The following is a 13723-nucleotide window of genomic DNA, read 5'->3' on the forward strand; positions in this document are numbered from 1 at the left end:
TTAGAAATCAAAAACCTGGAAAATTCTAGGTTTTATAGAAGAGTTTTGATAAGACTTTGAAGAGCTCTTTTGGCTTTGAAATGATTGGTTTTAGTTATAGGTTGTTTAATAAAAGAAAAAAGCACCTTGTTTTATTGTTTGAAGTTTCAAAATATCCTCTATAATTTGTGTTATGAACTAAATTGTGTTTCCCCAAAATGCATATATGGAAGCCCTAACTCCTAACGTGACTATATAGGGAGATAGAGCCTTTAATGAGGTCATTGAGGTTGAATGAGGTCATAAGAGTGGGACTCCAGTCTGTAAAGGAATTCATTTGTTTCCTGTGCTACCCAGGTTGTGGTGTTCTGTTATTGTAGCAATAGCAGACTAATATAATTGGATAGAAACTTTCCCAAAGAAATGAGAGTTAAAAGAAGAATGGCACTGAATGCTATCAAAGAGAAAAATAAATGTGCATTATAGACAAAGCCAACAAGATTATAAAAAGCAGCACAAGAAAATATAATCTCTATTTATTTCAGTTACAGATTTATACACTTTTCTCACCCAGTAATCTTCACTTGCATGCATATATGCTTCCTCATCTTCAAGCCTTCTTTATATCGATATATATTTTATTGATTTCACCCTTTCCCCACTGCTGGAGGAGAGGAGCCTTCCTTTGCCTGGCAGTGTTTCCCAAAGTGTGGTACGCGTACCCCCAGGGGTACGGGAAGAATTTGGTGGGGATATGCACTGCACCATGCTTAGCTGTGCCTAATTCTACGTTCTCGTGAGTACGAGAGGTACTCAGCATTACGAAAATTATAGAAGGGGTACACATATGTCAAAAGTTTGGGAAACACTGGCCTAGAGAATGTAAAGAGGACTCACTGCATCAGATGTTACATAAGAAAAAAAAAGAAAGTGTTTTTTCTCAAGATCTAGCTCACTTCCCTTCATGATTTAATAACCAGAGGCAATGCTTAGAATATGACCTGATGACTAAGGAGAATTGGCCCTATTATTCATCAGAATTGTTATAGGACATGACTAATAAGTATCAGTCAAAAGTGGGAAAGCTTGTGGGGCGTTATATATTTTGAGGGTAATGTGCTTAGGATGGAAGAAACATAAAGCTGGATAAGGAAGAATTTACTGATTTGGAAGAACTCCAAGGACTCTCAGAAATTAGCTTGTAGGCAAGGTACCAGGAGCTGATTCTAATGCACTATTGGGATGTCTCCTTGAATCCCTGGGAACACTGGCAGTCTGCAGTAGGCAGGTAGAGCTACCATTATTACCATGGTGAAATGTTGAAGAGGAGGTCTAAATGTGCTTACAGACAGGGATATTTGAAAGGACTTAAGATCTAAGACTAGAGAAGATAACCGGTGACTGTGTTCCTTCCACCTTCAGCTTGGTGAGAAGCTCAGTGATATGAGTTGTAGTTATGCATTTAGGCTTCCTAAAATCAATGGGGATTATAAGGTTCCAGAACACGTGAATCTAGAAATGAATGCCATCACCAAAGATATAAAGGATGCAGTGGAGGTAGTCCCATTATCTATTTCATTCAGCAGTATCGTCCCTCCAGAAACCAGTTGGCTCTTAGAAAATGGCTGTGAACTGCTTCAAAGGGTGTTGTGTGAGTAGGTAGCCAGGCCTGCCATATGAGCTGGGTCCTGGCTGATCCTCCAATAATAAAGTCAGACCAAAATGATACATCTAAATCGAGCCCCAGTGGGACCAGAGAGCTTGATTAAGCTACAACTCAAATATGTATGAATAAAACCTCTTCAACTTCCAATCCCACTCCTAATGAAGTAATCAAAGTCAGGATGTTGTTGTATATCCTTTATATTTCTCCCTATGCTCATTTACACATGCATAGACATGTATATTTCATTCATTAGATAGATTTTCCTTTTTTTCTTACATATCAGCGTTGTACATTGATCTTCAACTTGGTCTTTTTTCTCCAACAGTGACAGTATACAATAGTTCTCTCCAGGTCAGCCCATGATTACCTAAGTCAGTGTTTTTATTTACTGCACATTTCAAGGGGGGAACAAAGGTACTTCGAATGATAGATCTTCAAGTCATTTCTGTTCTTTATTCTTTGCCACTACGCATTATGCTGAAATATGTGTTATCTTATGCATTGGCATTTATATTTCTGTAGTTTGATTTCTAAAGGAGGGATTTCTAGGTCAAATGCCATATAAATTTTAAATAGAAACTACCAAGTAATTTTGTAGAAATGGAGCAATTCTTCCTATCATCAGGAAAAATAACAGTGTACATCATCAAACAGGAATTTCACCATCATTGAAAACTTTAAACGTTTAATCTGCTGGGAAAGGCACTGTGTTGCATTTTCATTGCATTTCACTTACTTGACCAATCATGATATTGAACATTTTTCCATACATTTTTGGCAATTTGCATTCCCATTTCTTTGAACTGCCTATTCAATCGTCCATTTATTCACTATTTTTAAATATATATTTTATTGATTTTTTACAGAGAGGGTGGGAGAGGGATAGAGAATCAGAAACATCGATGAAAGAGAATCATCAATCAGCTGCCTCTTGCATATCCCCTACTGGAGATGTTCCTGCAACCAAGGTACATGCCCTTGACCAGAATAGAACCCGGGACCCTTCAGTCCGCAGGCTGATGCTCTATCTACTGAGCCAAACCAGTTTCAGCTATTCACTATTTTTATTGTGAGTTTTGGAATATTCTTTGAATAGGAAACAAGGAATATTATCACATTGTTTGGCACATGTGCACAAATTTTTCTCTCATTTTATTACTTGTCTTTTAATACTGTTCCTGGTGCTTTGAATTTTCCATAATAACTTTTAGTTTTATGGTTCAGATGAGATAGTATTCATGTACCCATGATTGTACAAATATTTACCTAAGTTTTCTCCCAATATATTTGCACATTTATATTCTCAATTCATCTTGATATTATTTTGAAACCACATGATGTCACAGTGAATAAGACTAAGGCGGGAAAATGTTTAAGAACTACTCCTTTTTTTTTTCCAAATAACCTATGAACTAGCAGAACCAGGACTTACCTGCAGTTTCTGATTTCCACTTCAATATTCTGTGCATTCTGTACCAACATCTGTGGTACAGCACACATATAATTCTATTCTACCTACCTGTTAGAAATTTTTTTCTTTCAAGCATCCTCCTGAATGCATCTTTCACCTCCTTGTTTCTCAAGCTATAGATAGGAGGGTTCAGCATGGGGATAACCACAGTATAAAATAGAGAAATCACTTTATTGATATCAAGGAAGGGACCTGAATCAGGCACAACATAGATATAGAAAAGAGTCCCATACAGGATGCAGATGGCTGCCAAGTGAGAAGAGCAAGTGGAAAAAGCCTTCCTCCTCCCATCAGCAGTCTGGATCTTCATGATGGCCACCAGGATGCACACATAGGAAATAGTAATGATTAGGCCACTGAGTACTCCTATAGCTCCAGCCAAGATGAAAAGCACTAACCTATTGTTCTGGGTGTCTGCACATGCTAGGGACAGCAATGGTGAAATGTCACAGAAGAAGTGATTGATAACATTTGGACCACAGAAAGGTAAGCAAAAAGTGAGAACGGTATGGGTCATTGTACTTATAAGAGCCATGGCATAGGGCCCTGCCACCAGCTGCACACAGACCCTCTGGGACATAATGAGTGCATACAACAAAGGCTTACAGATGGCCATATACCGGTCATAGGCCATGGAAGCCAGGAGGAAACATTCAGTTGCCACAAAAAGACCGAAGAACCACAGCTGTGCAGCACAACCCATGAAAGAGATGCTTCTCTTCTCTGCAAAGATATCACACAGTGTCTTGGGGGCAATAGAGGAGGAGGAACAAATATCTACAAAGGACAAGTGGCTGAGGAAAAAGTACATGGGTGTGTGGAGCCTGGGATCGATCCATATGAGGGTGATCATCCCCAAGTTACCCGCCAGTGTGGCAAGATAGATGAAGAGAAGCACAGCAAAGAGGCCAATCTGCTGATGGAGGTGATCTGTGAGGCCCAAGAAAAGAAATTCAGTCACTGCCGTCTCATTCTTGTCTGCCATTGGTCGTGTATAATATGCTATTAAAAAAAAATTTTTTTTTCATTATTAAAAACATATCATTAACAGTCACAAATAATATTTTAACCTAATGTCAGATTAGCTAATCAGATCTATAACATACAATTATTGAAATGTGTAAATATTGTTGAACTGGAAGATAATATTTCTAGAAACTGGGTCTGGACAGTGGTACAGAAATCTTGCACATACTTGGACTATTTACCCTTGATCTCTTTGGACCTCATACTCTCTCTCATAAAAAGAGTCCAAACACCTAAAACTCCTTCAAGTTATAAAATTGTGTTTAAAATGAGGATTACTCTTTGTGTTTCACCTTAGATGTAACAGTAAAACCCACTCAAGAATACCCTTCCTGGGAGTACTGTCAGATCCTAACATCAGCCATTGGGAAAGATTAAGCAGGAAGTTCTTGTTCTTACTCACTAATCAGTGCCATTCTAACATTATTAAGACACAATTTATAGATGTGTGCATCAATCTATTTCCTACTGTTATTTATAAAAGGATGTGGAAATGATAAACACACACCCGACAAAAGGCTTATTCATATAAAGGACTGTGATGGATGAAGAAAGTAAAAGTTCCCACTTTTGAGATAAAGTTGTAAGTGTTGGACAGCAGGTTGTCATGGAAATTGCATAGAAAATAAAGCATCTGTTGCACCAAAATAATGTAAATTTATTTTATGTGATTTCTCATATTTCTATGAACATCTTTTAAGGTACTTATCCTGAAATCTGTCAGGCCATATCAATTATAGTAATAAAATATGTAAAATATCAAATGCATAACATTTTATGCAGGGAACATTCTCAAGAAAGTATTATTTTCTGACTCATTAGTCAGAGAGAAAACTGTTGAAAAATTATAGAAAAGGAACACTATGGATGATAATTTATATGAAAAAAAATCGGATTTTAAATAACTATTATCATTTTAAATGATGTCTTCTTTGGATAAAATAGAACAATATAGTGTTCTTGAATTATACAGTAATTATATGTTGAACTTGGCATAGTGATGATATCTATTCTATTTATGATTATTTCATTATTATCATGATCATTTGCTTCTATGTGGAGTATATTTTTAGCAGTCGCAAAGACAATTCTAGGTTTATATTAGGAGCATCATCTATTGCATGAATGTTTTTGTTTATGCCCATCCAAATATGTTTATATAGCTATGTGAGTATTAGGGGTTGTTCAGACTGCTTCTGGTTTCTTTCTTTCTCTTCCTCCCTTTCATTTTTTCTTTCCATCTTTTCGTCTTTCCATCCCTCAAATACATCCCATGTATGTATTTGAATATAAGTCATTTTGAATCTCCTTTAAAAGAGGAGGATCTCTCTACCCCTTTCATAGCTAACATTCTGTGACCTCATAGACATTATAGTATCTCTATATTATAAAGAAATAAACAGGGAATTCGGTACAGAAAAAAAGGCACACAAGCCATTTATTTAGTCTCATAAGGTCGTGAACAAAATGCCAAGGTCTGCTCTCTTTAAAGAGCCTGGGGTGGGGAGGTTACATTCCCAGAATTCATCTCATGTTTCTCCACCATATTTTAAAAAAAAAATCACATTATCCAAAAGCAGTGTACTCACTTCTTTAAAAAAAAAATAAATCTATTGGTAAAATCTGTTTAGTAAAATTACAAAATATTCCAAGTGTTTAGTTTTATGCTACATCATCAGTATGTGTGCCCACCAGCCAAAGTCAAATCATCTTCCATCACCATATATTTGACCCTTTTACTACCATCTGACTCCTCTTCCCACTGGTAACCACCAGACTGTAGTCTGCGTCTATGCGTTTCCATTTTATATCCCACATATGTACTCACTTCTTTAAGGATATCCTTTATGTATCTTCATTAACTGCTTTGAAAGAAAAAAAATCATTTTCTGAAAGTAAGAGTGGAACAGTCAACTTCCCTCATGGTGGTAGCCTTTGCGAGGGGCATGACTTTCTAGGTACTTGATGAAGGAGGCAAATGCCACATCTTAAAGGGACTGGGAGTTAAGAGACCTGCGCATTGATTCACCTACTCCCCAGAATAAGGTACATTTACTTAGGAGTTTTCAATAATTTAGAGCCAGGTCCCCAAAGAACAAAAACCTCAAGAGTTTACACCTGAAGGGACAAAATTAAAATTATCTAGCTGGCATTTGGACCAAGTATTATTTCTAATCTGTATGTTTTCTTAAAGAGGGGATTCTTAAAACAAACCCCCACACACAGACACACACACAACAACAACAATGTAGGGTTTCTTTTACCCTTTGGGATCCTTCTTTGCCAAAGAGAGCCCTCTTTTCTATCAGTGGGGAATGATTCTGAACAGCCAGAACCAGCTGGGATGAAGTAATTTGCTGCCTGGACTCTGGAGCTATATACATTTGCTTGGTGTAAAATTTCGATCCATAGTTTACTAAGTATGTCGCTTTGAGCAAGCTTTTACATTTCTCGTGCCTTGTTCTCTTAATCTCTAAAATAAAGAAAGCAATGGTTTCTAGCTCACAGAGATGTTGGGAGAGTTTAATGAAATAATACATTTAAAGTTCTTACAACAAGATGTCCAGCCAGAATCAGGGCTCATTGGTGTGATTTAAAGATCTATAGGGTAGCTTGGGCGATATCTAGACATAAATATAAAACAGCAGCTCTAAGTAGCATTTGCTTATTTCTAGGCAAACTTAATAACCAGTCACTGGACTCCAAAGCTGGAATAGATTAGAAATTTTTCAATGAAGAAATTTGTCTGGAAAGACAAAATTTAAATAACTTAAGGTAAGAGGGAGAGTATTTTATTCTTATTTTGCAAATAAGAAAATCTTCACCCAAAGCATTTGGAACTTGTCCAAGGTCACAGAGCAAGTTTATGTCCTTGTTGAAACCTGACTTTTAGCCCAGTGCAAAATAAAAAAAATCAAAAAGCCTGCTAAAATCTCAAACAAGAAATCATTACTAGAATGAGTCTAGATATGGCCTATTAAAAATCCACTGAAGCAGACTTCAAAACCTGGCTAATGACCATATAAGGCCAGCAGGTGGCAATACATCCACATACAAAGAAGTCACTGCATTGACATTCAGTCTCCTCAAGTTCTGTCCTCTCTTTGCTCAAAACCACAGCAGAAAATCTAAACTCAACCATCAATGTCCTGACCACACCATAAGATCTCCTTTGCCTGTGAAGCTTCACATATCACTAATTATGAACTTGACTGCCAAGTCAGAACTGATTTTCTCACAATAGTTGACTCCAGAAGTCCTTATTATTAATTAATTGATTTGCTGAAGTAAGAACAACTTTTTAAGAACTTAAGAAGATTCATTGCATCTACGACTCACCCATTAAGTCATTCTAGTGTTTATCAAGTAGAAAATATTACCTTATGTCTTTAGGCAATTCATGGGAGTAAAATTAAATGCCTCACTTCCAGTTTCTCTCCTCCAAAAAAAAAAAAAATATTCAAAAGAAAAAGGAATAAAACTGTAAGTGGGTAAAAAATAACTAAAACCAAAAATATGTAAAGTCACTTTTGAAAGATTTCTTCTATTTCATTGGACAGGAATGTGAATAATTAGCTTATATAAAGACAGAATATAACAAAGCCCTGGCCCAGGGCTCAATTGGTTAAAGCATTCTCCCCACATACCCAGGTTGTGGGTTTGATTGCCAGTCAGAAGACATGCAGGAATCAACCAATGAATCCATAGATAAGTGGAACAACAAATTGATGTTTTTGTCTCTCTCTGTCTAAAAATCAATAAATAAAAATTTTAAAAATAAATAAAGATAGGATATAACCATTAGAAGAGCTTGCTAGTAATGGAACCACCAAAACACACAAACAAAAATGTTTAAAAACAGAGGCAAAGGGTGAAAGTTTCCATGCAAGTACATTACATGGGGTAAGGAACTCGAGTATCATTCTTATGACAGCTGAGCCAGAGGCCACTAGATATTGAAATCTAAGCCACATCTCCTTTACGCATTTCCATATCTACCACGCAAGCTTCAAGATAGTATAACACACCTCACACACACATAGGTAGATATTCTCCAGGTAGCCCGAATGAATGAGGCCTATGGGAGTTCACTGTCAGTGGCCTCTAAATACCTAATGATAAAATCATACACTGGTACTCTACTTTTATGCATCATCTTTGTGAGATTCGGCAGGGGCGATGGGGCTTATTTGTATCATTCTCCTGTGATATTCCTTGGCTCAAATCAGAAGCCATCGATCCAATTACCCTCAAGACCAAGAATGTGTACTTGAAACCCAAACTAGATTCTGGACTAGAGATGTCCAAAGTAAATATTTTTTTAAGACTTTTGGTAATCCACTCAGCTTCTTCTCCTGACACTTCAAATCCATGGGCTTAACTTTCACACATCAACAAACCTTATTTGGTGACTATTCAGCTGGCTTACATATAGTACTCTTATTTGTGTCCTCTGCAGAGATGGGGATACATGGTCACCTGCTGCTTTGGAGATTTCATGATGGCAGTTAACTTGCATGTAGCTCTTCTCTCCTGGACATATGGGCAATTGGATGATAAGATAATATCAAAAAGAATCCTAAGATCAATTCGAATTATGTTCCAAAAAGAAGGAAATTTGGTATCATATTGTTTTAGGCCAGATAAATTGACAACGACAAACCTGTTATCGTCACTTTTATTTTGCCAGTTTAAAGGTCACTTGTTAGTCTTCCTTCCTTCCATTTACCAACACCCACCGTGGAAAGGGGTTATCTCACTGATTTCACACAAAGCACTTGCTTTTCTAGTAAAGTACATTTGGTTGGCTGATTTAATCATGTACATAAAACATTTAGCTGAAAGGCACTCCAGAGAAGATAGAATCCAACTTCTTACTTCACAACTTCTTATCCACTCATCTTCTTCACAAAAGGAAAAAAAGGTCTCACACAAGCAGTGTGATGCATGGTCTTGCAATTCTTCCATGCCAGAGGACCTGGCTGCCCAGGTTGTGGGCTTGATCCCCAGTGTGGGTATACAGGAGGAAGCTGATCTGTTTCTCTCTCATATCGATGCTTCTTTCTCTTCTCTCCCTTCCTCTCTCTCTAAAAATAAAAAATAAAAATGTATTTTTTAAAAAGAAACTATGCAAGCATCTGATCACTTGACTCATCTACAGTCTGTCAATGCCATGATTAAAATAGCATTACTTTAGCTTAAGGTTTTATCCACCTGTTACATTTGGAATGCAAATGCATTTGGGAGATGCATTACCGGTCAGGCAGCATTTCAAAGTGAAAGAACTTCTTTTTCTCTAAAGAGCTATTTGCTAATGCATTGATTCCTTTGATCTATTCGTTTAGTGAGTACCTACTCTAATAAGACACTATGATAAGCGTTGGTGGAATTCGTTGAAATGAATAAGACAAGATTCTGTCTTCACAGATTTTGCAGTCTGTCAGGAGAGATGGATTTAATGATGTGCTAAGATGTGTCATAGCAGTTTTGTGAAAACATGCTCTTGTGCCACTGAGGGCTGGGGACTAATTTTATTTTGTGGGGATGAGATAGAGAATTGGGAGGTTTCTTGGAGCTATCCACAGAAAGCTATTTTAATTAAAAAATTTTAATATTAACATTACCACAGGTGCTCATCTCCACCAACCCCCCTTTGGTCTCCTCCACCCACTCGAACTTCCCCATCCCTTGGCCTTCACCCCACTATTGTTCATGTCCATCAGGTATGCATATATTTAGCTAATCCCTTCACCTTCTTTATCCAGTCACTCCCACCTCCCTCCCCTCAGGTGCGGCCAGTCTGTTCCATATATCCATGTTTCAGGTTTGTCAGTTTATTTTGTTCATTGGATTCCACATATTAGTGAAATCATGTGGTATTTGTCTATCTCTGACTGGTTTATTTCACTTAGCATAATACTCTTCAGATTCATCCGTACTATTGCAAGGGTAATAGTTCCTTCTTTTTTATAGCCATGTAGTATTCCATTGTGTAGCTGTACTATAGGCTTCTTTATCCACTCATCTTCTTAGGGGGATTAGGCTGAATTCCAAAACACCAATCAGAAATAATATATGCACCCCTATGTTCATAGCAGCGTTATTCATAATAGCTAAGATCTGGAGACAGCCCAAGTGTCCACAGAAAGTTTTGATGGAAAAATGTTAGGGGGGAAAAAATAGGAGAGCATTCTATATCTAAGGTCAGCAGGGAGAAGGGAGTGTGAAGGGAAGAGTAGAGAATCAGGTATTGGGATTTCTCAGAGGCTGATTTTATCAATTGCCATCTGACCTTGTTCAGCTAGACTAAAGATTTGCTTGAGACATGAGCTGAAAATATATGTAGATTTTACATTGCATCATATTCCAAAGTAAATACAAAACTAGTGTAAAGCTTCAGTTACACAGGGTTGGATAATTGAAATGACTTGGGGACTTCAGTTTAGCAGAACAAAGAAAGCGAAGACAAAGATTATAGAAATCCAGGACTTACAGACACAGCCCCCAGAATCCTTCCTCAATCACATAGGATGCACTTTGTATTTGAACCATGCATCACTAAGATACATGCAAGATAACTTGGGCTGAGGAGAATACGTCTTACTTTAGGGATGGTATTTATACCTCTTTTAATCACATACCCCAAATTTGGATGCTTGATCAAGAGAAATAGAAGAAACCAAAAGAACCTAACAGAATCCTGGAGCTAACCATTCATTTCTTTTTGTATAAACAAAGCTAATAAACTAGTACAAATTACCCACCTGGTCTCAGACCCTAGTACAAGAATATTTGGAAGTTGTTAGTTTACTTCTTTCAGGTTTGGCCAAAGTTCAGCACCTTGGCTCCAGGTATCCCTAGAAATAACCATAGGATTTCAAATAGCCAGTTGAGATTAAGCCTGTATTTACACACATACTAGTAACCTGCACTTTCTCAAACCAGAAGAGGACAATTAAAAATTAAGTGGTTAAAATAGTGATGGGGAAAACATCTTTGGCTCCATTCCTAGGCCTTATCCCTACCTTTTCCCATTTCAAATATTTCCTTTCAGGCCTTATTAGGACCCAGAAGACATCAGGAGTCTTCTTGGCCACTAACAGTTGAGGCTGATACCTGCCCTTGCTCCTGGAGGCTGGAGGCTAACTTAGTTGCCACTAAATACATCCAACTAAAGGCTGACCATTGTTGCTGGAAGTGATGAGTCCTCTCTCCAGCCTTGGTAACCATGCTGTTCTCAGGCAAAAGAGGGAGAGTCACTGTTGTCTCCCTGCCAACAGGAACCTTTATGATCTTCTGCAATAGAAGTTAATCAAGGTAAGGCTGGATACTGTGGGACTTGGCTGCTAATGTGGGCATGGCCACATATAAGCTTTGGAGTCCCTGATATGAATTGCTTTCTACTCAGTTTGCAGGAATTCGCCTGGTGAGCTTGCTTGTAGTTGAAATGGAAAGGACTTTGAGTCAAGGGTAGTATACCAGGCTACCCTTTGGAAGCAGACAGTATAAATGTGCACAGGTCCAGAAATACTCTCTATCTGTCAAGATTTGCAAGGTTCTCTTTGAAGGATTGCTGATGGGCTCAAATCTATTAAAAATTGTTGCTTCTCTGGAAAGACTGACTCACTGTCCTGGAAACAGAGTTTACCAGGATGGACTGGTTTAGATGACAAGTTAGCAATCCAGTCCTAACTTGAAAAACCACTATAGTGTGCTATTCCTCAACCACAAATGGAATAATGCTTGGAAGCTCATAAAGAAGCAAGCAAAGTTTTAATTGAATAATATGCAGTAAGGACTTATTAAATAGTGTTGGAGATTAGCCTATGCCAAGAGCCAACTTTTAATTGAATCTAAATATGACTTGGTAACAGAGGAAGCAAATCTCATATACAATATGATGTGGAACCAGGAATAAAACTCAAGACAGGACCAGAGAATGGTGATGAGTAAGTATTATCTGCACCCCACAGCCAGCCTGGGTGCAGGTTAGTGACGACATGTCCCTGGTTCCCTACCATGCAGCACAGGAGGCCATAGGAGGATGGTCAGTCACACGGTGTTTTAGTTCATGCCATCTGGGGTTCTCAAGTGGAGAACCCCAGATGGCATGAACTAAATCTAATAGTGTAAGGCTAGAGGTGGATGTCTAGTGTCTGCCTTCTTCTCCCTTTTCTTGGAGTGGGGCGCTAAATTCTAATTCTAATAAGTTGCTCCAGACTCAGAGTTTTCTTTGAGGAACTGTGATGCCTGTAGCCAGACTGTTACCTAAAGCAAGTCTAGAATCATTGAGGATAAATTTACATTTCAATAAAAGGCTAGAGAGGCAAGTTAGGTGTTGGACATCATACCACAGGAATTCATAGGATTGATCTCTGTGAGAGTGTAATAGACAAGAACAGTCATGTTTCTAGGTTTACAACTTCTCTCCTAAGCTTTTTTAAAATTCTCCTAAAGTATAAAACTGAGTGGTGCCTGGAAGTGATAAGTGCTAGAAAACAAGAGGACGGATGAATTTGATAGGTTTAAATAAATATAAAACATATTTCTTCTTTTGAAGAGCTAAACACAATTTTTTAAAGATACTCACAAAAGACATATGAACACCTGAAAAAGTATGTAAAAACCAAGTTGTGTTAAAACAAAGAGACATCACCTTTAACTTATCCAAGTGGCAAATGGCTGCTGGAGACTCAGAAAGGCCTCTGAGTCTCCAGCAGTCTAGCTGGGGCTCTCAGTCTAGCCCCAAGAGGTTCACTCCTCTAACTGAGCTCTTCCGCTGTGTCCATTTGTGGTTAATTTGCAGCTTCTACACTCTAGCTAGGAATGTAAAGATGGGGAGGTTTCTAGTAAAGATTACCATGAAATTCATCTCTACATCAGTAAGGGAATAATAAAAGTTTCTGGGAATAAAGGACTCATCGTCATGGGGCAGGGTGTGTATCATATTTAAAGTTTATAGACTTTGGGCACATGCAGTGAAAGGATAGCTAGGTCCTCGGGCAAGCTTACCAGCCTTGATATATGCACAGTGATAGTCACTGCTTTACATCACACTTTTTGTCACACTCTGTGTCTACATCAGGGGAATCATTTAGTTAGTGAGTGAACTTGGCCATCTGCCCAAAATCTATGAAGCGTTATTTTATATTCATTGTGACTTATTGTAAGTCACACGAAAGGAAGAACCCCTTTTAGGGAGGGAGGGAGGGAGTTTAATAAAATGTGATTCTTTAAAAATGGCCCAATAATAGAAGCATGGAACAGATTGACAAATTTCAGAGGGAAGGTGGGGTAGTGGAGAGATTAACTGGGGAACTTATATGCAAATATGCATTACCCATGGACACAGACAAGAGAGGTGTGTGCAGTGTAGGGGCGGGGCGGGGGGAGTGGTTAATGTGGTAGAAAAAAGGGGAAGCTGTAATACTTTCAACAATAAAGATTATTTTTTTTAATGGCCCAGTAAAGAAAGCCAGCTTGTGGTATTGGAGATGGAATTGAAGAATATGAGAAAGTAATGGCTCTCAGACTGAAAATAAAAGGTTTGCTTGACTGTAGAAGTGGACTATCCCATTCCA

At 38.0% G+C, this 13723-nt stretch overlaps 1 protein-coding gene across 1 annotated transcript; it reads right to left on the reverse strand.

The window, feature by feature from the left end:
* Nucleotides 1-3156: 3156 nt before the first annotated feature.
* LOC118712618 (olfactory receptor 5G3-like) lies at nucleotides 3157-4112 on the reverse strand. The gene has a single exon (XM_036426545.2). It carries the CDS (start codon nucleotides 4099-4101, stop codon nucleotides 3157-3159), a length of 945 nt encoding a protein of 314 aa, XP_036282438.1. The 5' UTR covers nucleotides 4102-4112.
* Between the last annotated feature and the right edge of the window lie 9611 nt (nucleotides 4113-13723).

Source organism: Pipistrellus kuhlii, unplaced genomic scaffold (assembly GCF_014108245.1).
Source record: "Pipistrellus kuhlii isolate mPipKuh1 unplaced genomic scaffold, mPipKuh1.p scaffold_m20_p_9, whole genome shotgun sequence".
In the NCBI taxonomy this organism is placed as follows: domain Eukaryota; kingdom Metazoa; phylum Chordata; class Mammalia; order Chiroptera; family Vespertilionidae; genus Pipistrellus; species Pipistrellus kuhlii.

Bases quoted from the DNA above. Each gene is read 5' to 3' on its own strand.
- LOC118712618 (XM_036426545.2), bottom strand. From the start codon at position 4,101: ATGGCAGACAAGAATGAGACGGCAGTGACTGAATTTCTTTTCTTGGGC.